General features: G+C 40.0%; 1 protein-coding gene across 1 annotated transcript; it reads right to left on the bottom strand.

Moving 5' to 3' along the window:
- Positions 1 to 9,110: 9,110 nt before the first annotated feature.
- Positions 9,111 to 13,296, bottom strand: LOC138611198 (complement factor H-related protein 2-like). Its single transcript, XM_069684171.1, has 7 exons — positions 13,239 to 13,296; positions 12,961 to 13,152; positions 12,058 to 12,237; positions 11,762 to 11,944; positions 10,367 to 10,458; positions 10,218 to 10,316; positions 9,111 to 9,197 (listed from the first exon to the last, which is right to left on the bottom strand). The coding sequence occupies exons 1-7, from the start codon at positions 13,294 to 13,296 to the stop codon at positions 9,111 to 9,113; spliced, it is 891 nt and encodes a 296-aa protein (XP_069540272.1).
- Positions 13,297 to 14,671: the final 1,375 nt, after the last annotated feature.

The raw sequence follows: 14,671 nt of genomic DNA, 5'->3' as shown, positions 1-14,671 counted from the left end.
CATAATTGAACTGTACCATACAGACACTCGTTGGACTGTGAAATTTACACTATTGTGCAATATTTTCATTACTATGCAAATTTACTGTGCAATAGTACTGTTCATGTTGTATTACAGCTGTATGGGTTCCCTGCACTGCATGTCCCTTTTGCCTTTCTGTTGTCTTCCCAGCTCTTCCCTGCTGATTGCACAATGAGGTTCACCTGGTCTTGGATGCTTAAAAACCATCTGGCATCTGAAGAGGAGAGGCTTCTGGAGTGGGAACTGCTGTGGTTCTGCCTCTCAGACTGGGATTTTGTGTTGTGTTCTCGTTGCTTTTGTTAGCCTTCAGTTCATTTGGTTGTTCGTATTGTCTATAATAAATCCCTTGGTTTTGACTTTTGAGTTTGTTGGGTCAAATGTGGATAGGTGTTAGCCCGATAGGGCCGCCTTAGGGCGGGGCTTAATAACTTGTATTTGCAATATTTGCACGATGCATAGTGCACTTTACTTTTTAACTTATATTATTATTTAAATTCTTTGTTTTTTTTACTGTTGCGTTAAGAGAGACTGACAAAGTAAGAATTTCATTGTATTGTGTAACTGCTGTGTTTTAACGTGCATATGTCAATAAACTTCTTGAATCTTGAATCTAAAGCTATAATAAGTAGGGTTGTTCCTTGCATTTTGTCAACAACACATTCAAACTGGGCCCCTCCTCCTGGGCTCTCAGTCACCCGAAGCTCACCCTCACTCTCTTGTGCGAGAACACGCCCACCCCACCGAACTAACACCGACAGCATCACCGTTACCGTTGTGCTAGCATGCTAACGCCGGTTAGCTTGTCATACCCGGTTTGAGGCACCTACCTGTCCAACAGAAAGAAGGCCAACTCTTTCTCTTTCGCCATGTTCGCTGGTCTGAATGGGGCCCAGTTGCTAATTTGAACCACTCCCACACTCACCTATACGCTGTGATTGGCTCAGGGAACCACAACAGCGCCCCCTCCTAAAAACGTCCCATGCAAAGCAAAACAACAGAATAGATGCAGAGGGAAGGGTCTCACAAGGGTCTGCACCAATGACTGTATATACAGTCTACAGACAAGTACATTATTTTAGTTTTTGGCCAATGATGTTAATCACATCCACACACTGATAGAAACAGAAATGACCTGCTGATATCACTGTGATAGAGCGTACTTGTGCAGTACACTGTCCAAGTGTAATATAATAAAAATAATAAATAAATAAATGCAGGAGTAGATAGCACTGATCATGCAGAAGCAGGATATTTTCATTTCAGGTATAAAATGAAAGACTGCTGATTGGAAGATATGGATCATCTTTTCTCCTAGCTTAAATGATTGTAGTCGTGAGCGGTGTATCACAGTCACCAAGGAAAAATGAATTGCAAACATGAGTGAAGTTTGATTCGATCTCACAAGAGCTGCACTCATCACAGCCACCGAGGTCTCTGCAGATTCATCATCCTGTCATGTGTCAATCAACTACGTCAGCATCCAGGGGTGGTTCTGCCTCCCTAATCAGAGCTGCACTGCCGAACTACCTGAGTCTTCTTTTTTTCTTATTCTGTGGGGAATGGGAGCACTGGGAAAAAAAACTAATGTTCTATCTTTTAGAGCCACTGTTAGTCATGGACCTTTAGAATCATCCTAACTTTTCTCCCCATACAGCGCCCTTAGAAATATATCTCAGTCACTTTGTACCTCCAATCGCTTCCTCTACCCGCCCCCAGCTCTTAGGAGCCAATGGCAGTTCGGTCTACTGACACCAGCTTATATTGTCTTGAAGAGTAAACAAATGGCGTGAGAATACCGTATTTAAGTACTGCAGCATGCCTGAAGGACCTTTATCACATGGATGTAAATTGAGCAGACAACTGAAGAAAAGCGAGGACTCCTAAAACACGGAGGAATCGTTGTGAAGATTGATCCCACAAGTACAAACACCGCCGTTGCACCTCCAGAGACGGCGGCAGCAGCCCCACCAGAGCAGACACCAACCCGCCTTCAAATCTCCAGTCAAGTCCATAGCCATTTCAGGAGATTGCCAATCTCACGATCAGCATTTCTCCACAGGGGTGATACTAAAGGTGTTTGCAGTAGCCTGCCATCCAAGCAGACACCAGCCTGCCTTCAAATCTATGGTCAAGTCCACACACAAGTCAGGGGGTAGCTTATTCAGCTGGCGACATCAGTATCCCTCCACAACAAGGAGCAAATTGTAGCAGCATCATTGGAGCGCAGACACCTGAACAAACAACTGTAAAGAATGATGATGCTTGGATATATCCTAGTGGATGGCCAACAGCAGTGACCCAATGACTTAAAGACGATGTTACAATGTTACAATTACAATGTACAATTTCATTTAGCATCCAAAGCAACGTACATCTGAGAGTTAATACAACACAAGCAACGATCAAGACAGGACGGAACAAAGTCAGAAAGAGCCAACAAACAGCTTCAAGTGCGATCGGACACTGGTGCCAACAGGCAGTGTATAGGGTGCGTTTTTGTTTGTTTGTTTTAAATAATAATCATCAGCAGCAACATCAACAAGATCAGTATAGTCATCATCATCATCATCATGAAAATCCTAGTCAGCATAAACTACATCCTCGATGTCATCATCATCAATAGCATCAACATCATTAAGGTCAGAGGTGTTCATAAAGAGCTGGGTCTTTAGCTTCTTAAAGGTTCCACCACCCGGGGAAGACTGAGGAGAAGAGTCTAGTTAGAGACTAAGGGTCCTGTTGTGATGGGAGTGCCAGGCGCCTTTCATTGGCAGAGCGTAGTGAGCGGGACGGAGTGTAGACCTGGATGAGGGCAGTCAGGTAGGCGGGAACGTTTTTTGTTGCTGTTTTGTAAGCGAGCAACAGGGTTTGAATTTGATGCAAGCAGTGACTGGGAGCCAGTGGAGGGATATGAGCAGTGGAGTGACATGTTGTTTTGTGTTGATTGAAGACCAGTTGCGCTGCTGCGTTCTGGATCATCTGCAGAGGTTTGAATGTGCATGCAGGAAGGCCTGCCAGTAGGCAGTTGCAGTAGTCAGTGCGTGATATCATGAGAGCCTGTACCAGCAGTTGTGTTGCATGCTCACATTGTGATTGCGAGATGGCCATATCAAGCCAAAAGATACAATTTTCCCAGAGACAGTGCACACAGAAAATGTTCTGTGTCATTACAGTCCATCCCTGTGAAAGCAGGATGCAAAAGGTTTATCCCAATGCTTTTACAACACTGCGAGTGCTTCTCACCCTCTGTGTTTCAGTTGCTTCGTAAGAATGCAGTTACTCAAAGTTTACTAATAAGTAGGTAACAAGAACTACGACACTACACATTAAGACGGACTTATTGGCCTCTCAACGATCTCCATTTATGAACTGGCAAAAAAAAAATGATGTCTAGGATGCGAATTCCACCATTTACACTTCTGAAAAGGTAAGCTTCCTATGCTCTCTAATTGTTGTAGTTGCTGATTATATACCAATTAGCCATAACATTATGACCACCAGCCTGATACTGTGCAGGACCCCCTTTTACCACTAAAACAGCAGATCCTTTAAGTCCTGTAAGTTGCGAGGTAGGGCCTCCATGGATCGGACTTGTTTGTCCGGCACATCCCACAGATGCTCGATTGGATGGAGAGCTGAGGAATTTGGAGGCCAAGTCAACACCTTGAACTTGTTGCTGTGTTCCTAAAACCATTCCTGAAACATTTTGTGTCAGGGCACATTATCCTGCTAAGAAAGGCCACTGCCATTAGGGAATACTGTTTCCATGAAGGGGTGTTCTTGGTCTGCAACAATGTTTAGGTAGGTGGTACATGTCAAAGTAAAATCCACATGAATGGCAGGACCCAAGATTTCCCAGCAGAACATCACACTATTCCTCCGCCTGCTTACTATCTTCCCATAGTGCATGCTGGTGCCATGTCTTTCCCAGGTAAGTGACGCACAAGCACCTGGCCATCCACATGATGTTAAAGAAAACGTGATTCCTCAGACCAGGGCACCTTCTTCCATCGCTCCTTGGTCCAGCTCTGATGCTCATGTGCCCATTGTAGGTGCTTTTGGTGGTGTACGAGGGTCAGCATGGGCACCCTGACCAGTCTGTGGCTACACGGTCCCATACGCAACAAACTGTGATGCTCTGTGTGTTCTGACATCTTTTTATCAGAACCAGCTTTAACTTTTTCAGCAGAAGCCCTTCTGTTGGATTGGACCAAAGGGGCATCATTGAGCCTTGGCTGCCCATGACCGTGTCTCCGGTTCACTGGTTTTCCTTCCTTGGACCAGTTTTGGTCTGTCCTGACCACTGCAGACCGGGAACACCCCACAGGAGATGCAGTTTTGGAGATGCTCTGACCCAGTCGTCTAGCCATCACAATTCCCTGTTCAAAGTTGCTCACATCTTTACACTTGCCCATTTTTCCGGCTTCTAACACATCAACTTGATAATGTTATGGCTTTTCGGTTTTTGCTTGAGTACTTTAATGTGTGTGAGTGTGTGATGCACATGAGAAAGTGTTGTAAAGGAGAGATGTGAACTGGTTTGTTGTTGTTTAGTTTGTGGAGGAGAAATTTGGATTTTTGGAACATACACTTTACAAAAATACAACACTTTTGTTTTTGCTCCCATGTTTGGGATGCTCTGGATCGGCGTATACGACAGTGTGTTCCAGTTCCTGCCAATATCCAGCATCTTCGAAGCCATTGAAGAGGAGTGGACCAACATCCCACAGGCCACAATCAACAACCTGGTCAACTCTATGCGAAGGAGATGTGTTGCACTGCGTGAGGCAAATGGTGGTCACACCAGATACTGACTGGTTTTCTGACCCCCCCGGACCCCAGCCTAAGGCACACCTGTGCAATAATCATGCTGTCTAATCAGCATCTTGATACGCCACACCTGTGAGGTGGATGGATTATCTGGGCAAAGGAGAAGTGCTCACTAACACAGATTTAGACACATTTGTGAACAATATTTGAGAGAAATAGGCCTTTTGTGTACATAGAAAAAGTCTGAGATCTTGAGTTCGTTTATATTTTTGTTCAGTGTAGCTATATGTGATTTCTTGACCCTGTTAAACATAAAGTTTAAACAGGTTATTATGCAGATTCTTATGCATATGGTGCATCCCCTAATTTGTTTTTTGGAGCTGCAAAATGTCTGGATGTTGGGTCATCTAAACTATTATATTGTTGACACTCTGAGCACATTAGTGTTGCATTAGACCAGTGGTTCTCAACCTTTTCGTGTCGCAACCCCTCAGAATAATCAAGTTGGTGTTTGCCAGTTGGTGGTCCTGTTAACATTTATAAAAACAGAGTATATAGCCTTAGGCTAATGGTCTTACAAGCCAGTTTAAAGAAGGGTTTTCTCACGTGTTTACACCTATTCTGTTCATTCAGTACATTTTCCTGTTATAATGGAGATTCTGTCTGTTTTTGACAGACTTTCATTTAAAGGCTTGTTGCCTAAAATCAATCAGTTCATTCTTTTAAAACTGGCAAGCTCGATACTGTGGCACAAAACTGCCAAAATGTTTTTTTGTGTGTCCAATCACAACTCATGTGCATGCACACTTTGACTGTCATTAACACACTAAATAAGAACTACTCTAAGGAAAATATCTATCTATGTAATGTACAAAAAAAACATACCCTAGTCTAAAATGTGTTATTATATGTAAAATATTTTATTCTTTCTCCATGACCATCTGGCAACCCCATCATCTGGTATCTCAGAACCCCCAGGTTAAGAACTGAACTAGACATCTGCATATTGTTTATGGAATATTGGCATATACACGTTGGTGCTGGTATATTAGGTTGCAAATAGGGGGGCGCAGTTATTGTTTTTGCCTTGAGCGGCAGAAGGGCACGCGCCGGTCCTGCTAACATTGGAAGAAGTTTCTGAGACTCCAGAAGAACATCAGGCCATATTTACATATAAAACAATGTTTGAAACTGATTAGGTATCAACAGCTAATGTTGTTTTAAACCAATTGCAGGCTAACATAACTGTTAGTTAGCTATCATTACCGTTAGCTAGCTAACATGACCGAAAGCTGGGAACTTACGCCAATTCGCTTTCAAATCATTTGATACTATGAAACAGTAAGCCAAGAAGTGGTTAAATGCTTCTGTTAACATTTCTATAACAGTGAATATGGGTTATCACAAATGTTTCTTTTACTTGAAATACTCAGTTACTGATCAATCGAAATGCAGTGACAACAATTGATCATATATCCTTTGTTTATATATGTTTTGAAACCTGGAACACAGCAGTACAACATTATATACAGCATGTATTCAGCATTTCAGCCTCCTACCATAGGCATGACGTCAGAGGAAGATGGCTGCCTTGTGAATATGGTGAATTGGGGATCTCTATTTGTTTTCATAACCTAGAATAAGATTATGGTAACATTGGGAATTATCAGTTGGCTAAGAGAAAATAAAATGTATGATACTCATTTTACGCTCAGGAATTATTAGCTTCACTTGTGACTGAATAGAAGTGAGGAATAATAATCTTTAGTGAGAGACTCTTCTTCTTTTGCTGTATTTAACTGAATCCACAACAATAGTAAGCGGGGGGTGGATCATGCAAAGAAAAACAACATTGTATAAGTCAAGAAAGTTTTTTGCAGTCCATGTGTTGTTTGAACCTTCATTTACCTCAGATTTGACTTTTATTATGATAATATCATAACCCTAATATAAATAATCTTGAATTTGATCTGTATTTAATTTTGATTACAGTAGGCCATTTAATCTTTATTATTGTACTGCTCGTGTTAATAGATCATAAAGATAAAAGCAGACTGTTAAAGAAAAATCAATGTGAACATTGTATGAACGTAATTTAAATCACAAAGAAGAAAAATCAATGACAAAGACAAAAACACAAAATCTGACAACTTGTGTTTGAGCTGATTTTCTTCCTGATGTATTTCAAACACTTCCAACTTGGTTCTAGTTGCCAGGCAAGTTGTAGGTCCACTTTTGGCACTGGTTCTGTTTAGGGCACACACACACACACACACACACACACACACACAGTAAGTTATTATGTTAATAGGCAATTAATACATATCTGAAACTGCTGGATACAATAAAATGAAAATGAATAAAATGTAAGCAAATCAAAGACTAACACTTACATGATCAAGATACCATTGTTGACAACCTAAAAAAGAATCCAATAACAGCACATAAGTTATTATTTCAGTACGAAGTTTCATTCACACAAACTTTGTTAATGAAGTTTGATTCTCTAAATATCTGTTTGGCTGCATCAACAACCTATTTCTCGAAACTCTCCTTACTACTGACTGACTATGAATACGTTCCTCACACAACCACACTTCAACAAATCTGAACTGTCCCTATTGAGTATCTGGAAGTATGTGAGAATTCATCATCATCAAGAGCGGAAGACTTCGGCCTCCATGTAGAGGAAGGGATACAAGTTAGGTTCTGTTGGTTCTGCTGGATGGGGAATGATGGACAACTTCTGGTTGAAGAATGAAGATGTAATAACTTCAGTATGTCTATTTATGAGTCTCTTATAGATGAACAACAATGGGGCTCAATGACACAGAGAAATACATAACATCATATCTGTAATGCTTTGGCTGCACAGGTAAATGCTTATTAATGGTATCTTTTCAGGGTTAGTTTCGGTTCTTTCATGAGATTTATTGCCAATAAGTATTCCAATTTAATTTCCTTTATGGTGGTTGGATTTATCTTTGTGTCTGTCCCATCATCTAAATCACTTTGGATCCTCATGAGTTAACATTCATGTATGTCTGCTGACAAAAACATCTAAAACTAAAACATTGTGTTAAAATAAATGGTCGAAACATCACATATACTTACAATTGGTAATAGTTAATATTCTGTCGGTGCATGTAAAACGCCTTTTGTAACCTGCCCAAATACAGGGAAAATCTGTGCCGCCTTCTTTCTTAACATATCCTTTTCCAAGCTGCTGAAAGCCTTCAGAACGAAACTGAGCAAGATCCACAACACAGAATGCATCTGCACAAAATAAATAAAAAATGTAAAGACATTTATCTTTTCTTGTATAGCATATTTTATACACTTTGGGAATTAAATATAGTGATATAATTTCTTTATACCTTTGCATTCGGGTAGTTTTGACCAACTGCCATCATTGTAACACACCACAGTGTCTGGACCAACTTTTGTGTAATAGGCATTACATTGGTATTTCAAATGCATGTCCTGCACTTGCACAACATCTCCATTTAGAATAGTTGGGTGGTCTCCACAATGGTCAACTGAAATTTAAAAAAAGAGGTTGCTTAACATTGTCAAAGTTTCATAACATAGTGAAATATTGTTAACTGTTTCAGTTAACATGATGTTTAGCTAAAACCTTAACCTTTAACTTTAGACATCCCACCCTTTCCCAGACAGGAACCCAAACCAATCAATAGAGGTCATTGGTGCCGTGATAAAGACAGAACCCTCACTGGCTTCCCAACAACTACAGCAAACTCTGCCATTTATAGTTGTTGGAATCACATCCAAGTCAGAGGTACCACTGCTGAAAACTGGCAAATAGCTGGAGTAGTAAGCATGTGTTTGGACCAAATTTATCCCCAAACCACTCAGTAGGACAGTACCCAATTGGCACCGATTTACTTTCAATATCAAGTTGCTATAAATTCAACGTTGCCTTTACAGTTGCCAGTAATCAAGTGAAGAATATTGGAAAAGTAACATATTGTAAGTGAATACATAAACTAAGTCTGACATGAAATTGAAAAGGAGCAATGAGTTTGAATGATTTACCTGGCATTAACAAAGGTTTACTGTTTCTATCATCCAAGCCAGTGTTGGAAGAAGATCCTGTAAGATAAAGAGCAGATATACAAATGAAGACAAACCATAAGTTTTCACTCTAGACTAAATTTTCCCATTATCACTTTTAAGAATAAAAATGTGTAAAGTAGAATTGACTTTTAATCAATGATTATTAAAGCTACTGTGAATAATCCAATTATTATTCTTCAGTGATATAGAGGTTATTACCCTACCTCCACCCACAGGTCGTGTTACACTGCCAGTGGATCCACCATGTCCACTACCTGTTCCTCCAACTGTGGATCCATCATTTCCAGAATCTGGCCTTGTTGCTCCGCCTTTGTGGAAAGAGGAAAAGACATCAGATATACTGTCCATACATATTCTAGCAAGAGACATTGTATCCATCCATCGGATCACAGTGCCAACAGCCTAAGCAAATTTGTCTGGATTACCCTCTCCACGTAACATTTTCCACCTCTTCTTCTGGGATCCTGAAGTGTTCCCAAGTCAGATAAGATTTATTATCCGTCCAGCAAGTTCTAGCTCTACCTCAGGTTGTCTTTCCAGAAGGACATACCTGGAATACCTCCAAAGGACATCGCCAAGGAAGCATACTAACCAGGTGCCCAAAACTCTCTCAGCTTGCTCAGCTCTATTCCAACTCCCTCCAGATGTCAGAGTTTCCTACCTATTTTTTAAAGGTCACTTCCCTAAGCTTATGGCTGTAGGTAAGGGTTGAAGACAGATAAATCAAAAGCAGTGCCATCCAGATCAGTTCCCTCTTAACCACAACAGTTTGGTAAACAACCAAAAATCCTACGCCATTCTTATCCCTTTGTCAACATAAGGATTCATCTTACCCTTACTTATTAATAAGACCACAACATACTTAACCAACACCCATGGGGAACATTCTAAGCTGACACCAAAAGGCAACTGGACTTTGGGTTGGAGTTCTTGAAGACGTTTCACCTCTCATCCAAAAAGCTTCTTCAGTTCTAAAGGAGGTGAAACGTCTTCAAGAACTTCAACCCAGTCCAGTTGCCTTTTGGATTGAGCTTAGTATTACCATGACCTGGATGACTGAGAACCTTCACAGACATAGGGAAGATGTTTCACTTTATGCTGAGGATGGGAATACAGCTCTTACTTTGGTTCTACAAGGACTGGGTGGCACGTAGTGATGGCCCTGGTACCCCAAATTCCCCTAGTAGCCCCAACAGGACCCCCAAGGGGACACAGTTGTAGGCTTTCTCCAAGTTTAAAAAACACTGCAAACTGGATGAGCAAAATCCCATTACCTGTAATGTAATCATGGAGGGTACGGAGACATTAAGTTAATAAAAATACCTTACCTCCACCCACAGGTTGTGTCCCACTGCTGGTGGATGTAGTGTGTCCGCTACCTGTTCCTCCCACTGTAGATCCACCGTGTCCAATGTTGGTTCCTCTGCCTAAGTGAAAATAAGAAAAGACATCTAAGATCGATAGATTATTTAACTACCTCCACCCATAGTTTGCGTCCCACGGTCAGTAGATGTAGTGTGTCCTCCAGATACTCCCCCCACCGCAGAGCCACCATGTCTAGAATCTTGTCTGGACTTAATGGAGAAGCATTGGGTATACAAAAAAGATACATTGAAATATTTAAAAAGATCAATACAACCCGAATCTCTATTTACAGACTACATAGAAATGTAGAATCTGTAGGCATGGACGGGGATTTCAAGGAAAAAAAGTTATCTGGTTTATGTTTGTACGATGCTTGTAGTCCGAGTAATATTGACCAATCGCATATCAGCAAAAGCAGGCGGAATGCAATGTGCCATAATTCCATCCCGGCTCCCATCAGCATCATCTGACAACAGTTTAGCTTCTTATTAATCTCTATAAACACACATCTGCATGTTCTCAGGTCCTGAGTTTTTGTCTGTACTTCCTGTTTTATTCTGTTAATCTCCCCACTTCCTGTTTGCATTCATTTGAGGTTTCTTTACTCCCTGTGTGTGTGATTGCTTATTGTTTTCACCTATGTCTCGTTGTCTCCTCCCCTCTTATGTATATTAGCCTTAGTCTTCCCCAGTGTGTCTTTGTCAGATTGTCTGCATCCTTGTGAGTATTTTTCCGGCGTTATTTCCTCGTGTTAGTTTCTCAGTGTATGATCAGTTTTCCTCGTGTTCTCCTTTTGCCCAGTGATTTTGTACTTCTGCCTATCTAGTTTGCTACCTTGGTTTTGACTTTTGCCTGTTTTTTGGACTACGACTTTGCCTGCCGATTTTGTTCTGCTGCCATTGACTGATCTCCCGTGTACCGAACTCTGCAAATAAACGGTTAAACGAATCTGCTCTGCCTCAGGTCTGCTCTGTGGGTCTTGTTGTCTGTCTGAACGTGACACATGTAAGTTCAACTAACAATCTGTTCCAGATCTAAAATACAACTTCAGATAAATTCCCTTGACGCTGTGTCACGAAAGCCGCTCAGCAAACTAGCATTTTATGATATATTTAGAAGTTGTTTTCTTCCATAGTACTTTTGCGGCACCAATCTCCTTAAATATCTTTGAACAATTCTTATGATTTGATTGATTTCACAGAGAATGTAACAGAAACAGGCTTCTCATTTCTAGCCCACAAACAGGGTTGTCGGGTTTTATTAGCTGTAGCAAACTAGCTTGAGCTAATGCTAAAAGGGCATGAGTTTGTTTAAATCTTGAATGTGAACGGTTTCGGCATGTGGAGGAATAAAACAAAACTGACAGCTCTTTTAAACCTAGTTATGTTTTCTAAGCTTTGGTTAGACAGTCACTGTTATGAAAGGTTTAGCAATAGGTGGTCATCTTTTTCATTTCTGGACAATAAAAAGTATTATATCTGCATATGTCAGCGCTTTATCCACTTACTGCATGTTGGGCCTTCAGTCCAGTCTCCAGACAAGCAGAATATGGATTTTATGCCATTTGCAGTGAATCCATCTTCACATTCATACTGCACCTTTGAATCTCTAGCAAACACCTCCTGATATCTGCGACCAATGATGACTGCATGGGGGATTTTAGGGGGCTCACCACATGCATGGCCACTTTCTGAAAAAAAAGAAAAAAAGATGAAGAACAAAGACATTGTCTTAAGACACAGGCGTCATTATGGTCAATGTTAGTTATACAGCTAAGTACTAAAGAACATCTGACAGACTTACTCTCACAGACCGGTACAGAGGACCACCTTCCATTTAAACATATGGCCGTGTTATCCAAGTTTTTCAGTTCATATCCTTCATCACATGTTATCCGTATTCTGTGTCCCTGCTCAAACCAACCGTTTGAGTTTTCAGTGTGTCCTGCATTGGGGATTGTTAGTGGAGTGCAGGCTTTTTCATCTTAAGAACAAAGAATAAAACAAAACTTTTAGACTTCACAGGATTACTTTTTGAATAACTTATATTCAGACTTTCTAAATATGAATTAAAAACTACTCGTAACCCCTCACCGCTGATTTCAAGTTGGGAATAGTTCATTTATCATTTATCGAAGACGTTTCATTTGACGTTTGTTCACGTTTAACTGAACTTTTTAGTATCCTAAAGATCTTACACTTCACACAGATTCACAATTAGGAAACAAAATGACACAACTTCTGTTTCTTTCTTTTGTCCTGCCGGTCATGGAACCCCATTTCAAACCATCATGTTATCAATAAATGTCATTATAAAAAGGGTAAAAATTCAAGCATGCAGTTTTTTCCGCAGTCATTTGGTTCAGGTTAAGCAACACTTAATGTGTATTTTTGACAAATATTCAAAGTAGTGACTGTAAATGATCCATAGGCTTGTAGACAATATAAAGAGTTTTATTCAGTGCTAAAGTCTTGTTTCAGAGACCTTATTTACATTTAGAAACTGGATTGTGAGGCCTCTTTTAAAATGTTGCATTTAAATGAACAAAAGCATGATGCAGAAAAGCAAAAGGCCATTTGATGGGGCCTATTTTCTTTTAATCAAATCTAAATATCTAAGCTTCTGATGTACGTATTAAACAAATTGTTGACTTAATTATTGAGCACAATACACGACATTTCATGCCAGAATTTATGATAAACTTACCAATACATTGTGGCTCAGGAAACCATGTGCTGTTTTGACATTTGCTTGAAGCCCACCAACCCTCCACTGCTGGTTTAAGTCCACTGTCACAGGAATAAGTGAGTGTGGTTCCCTCAGAATAAGAGTCTCGTTCAGGGACAAAATAACCATCATTCAGATTCGGAGCACGACAAGGCTGAGCTGCAATCTGTGCTGAAATACAACAATAAACAAAAGTACAAATTAAACATATTTAACGCATCAAAGTGTTTCTAAGTGATAGAATTTAATGTTCTTACCATGCAGCACTCCTGGAAACCAAACCAGGAGAACAAATCCGAGATATCTCACACACATTTTGTCAGGAATTAAATCACCACGACAAAAGCTGAGCTAACAACTCAGTTCACATTTAGTTAATAATTGTCGTGGGCATTTCCCCCAACATGTTAAGAAACAGTAAACATTGCGCCGACTTGCTGTCATCGTCCTGTTGCTCGGAAGTTAAAACAAACATACGATAACAAATCAGATGACTTACATCTTGCAGAGGTATCTTACTCAACTGAGATTCATATGTAAACAAAGTACACAGATCAAAACATCGTCAATTTGCTGTCAAATGTTCACTTTTATTTCAAGATTTCTTTTCCACCTTTGCACATAGTTAAAAAGTTAATATTAAACTAGAAAATGCTGCTCTTGGTTATTTATGTTTGTTTACTTGGGAAAAGACCAAAAAGATTCATTTGATTTCAACAAAAACCTGCGAGACTGTTTACAGACCAGATTTCAAACTGATGACTCAGACTGCGGATCAGAGGTCAGCATTATGAAATACCCAGAACACTTCAAAGGACAGACTTAAGTAACAGCTAAGAGACATTTGATTATGTAGCAAAAATCAGACAAGGCATCATGTTAGCTCCAAGTCAGCGGATATTCTCCTTATAATAGTACGGTTTGATTTAAGTCCCAGCTTGGAATCTGCTGAATCCTCACGTGCTCTGCAGCTTTTAATTCAGTCCTTAACCTGGGCCTTTTTACGAAGGACATTTTAACAGAAGGAGGGTGTAAACAATAAAATGAAAGATGGGGTCTTGTAGGATCACTGTCAAAAGCTATTTGGACACTTGAAAGGAACAGAAGCATTGTTCATAACATAACACCTTTATTTTTCCTATTCAGTTCAAAAGGTCGGCTGTATAAAACACCTGGTGTAATCAAAACATTATACTAAAATGGATTGATAAACAGTCTTGTTGGTGCTCTTTGAGTTGACTTAATGCCTTAAAAAAAATATGCAGTCAATAATTGATCATCTAAATACAAATCGAGGGAATAAAAGGATTAATTAGCAAATGCATCTGTCATTATATTATTTCTAACCATGCTGAGGCTGGCATGGCTCTACTGATGGCAAATTCAGTCAGTCCACTTCAGTTCAGACTGGAGACAGCCATGGTCTCCGGAGGATGGCGCAAAATGACTTTAATGACCCCTGAATTTTTTATGTCAAAATTTCAATTTTTTAACACTTAGTTTTATGACCAAATGTCTAAAAGTAATATATTTCCCATCATTAGAAATATGAGCTTATTATGAATCTTTATCATGCTAATATGCTATGCTAAGATAGTTAAAGTACACACTCACAACACAGTCTCTTCACACTTCTGCCCTCAGGCAGGCGCTACAGGAGTGTGAAATCCAGGACAACAAGAAACAGCTT

This window comes from Semicossyphus pulcher, unplaced genomic scaffold (assembly GCF_022749685.1).
Source record: "Semicossyphus pulcher isolate SPU_LCO1_2020_fin unplaced genomic scaffold, fSemPul1.0.p SCAF_7, whole genome shotgun sequence".
Lineage (NCBI taxonomy): Eukaryota > Metazoa > Chordata > Actinopteri > Labriformes > Labridae > Semicossyphus > Semicossyphus pulcher.
This window is presented reverse-complemented; position numbering and strand designations above follow the sequence as displayed.

Excerpts from the sequence above, each read along its gene's own strand:
- LOC138611198 (XM_069684171.1), bottom strand. The coding sequence starts at position 13,296 with ATGTGTGTGAGATATCTCGGATTTGTTCTCCTGGTTTGGTTTCCAGGA. Across the intron at positions 13,153-13,238 it reads GTTTCCAGGAGTGCTGCATG|CACAGATTGCAGCTCAGCCT; the intron begins GTAAGAACATTA and ends GTTGTATTTCAG. Across the intron at positions 11,945-12,057 it reads CTCTGTACCGGTCTGTGAGA|AAAGTGGCCATGCATGTGGT; the intron begins GTAAGTCTGTCA and ends CTTTTTTTTCAG.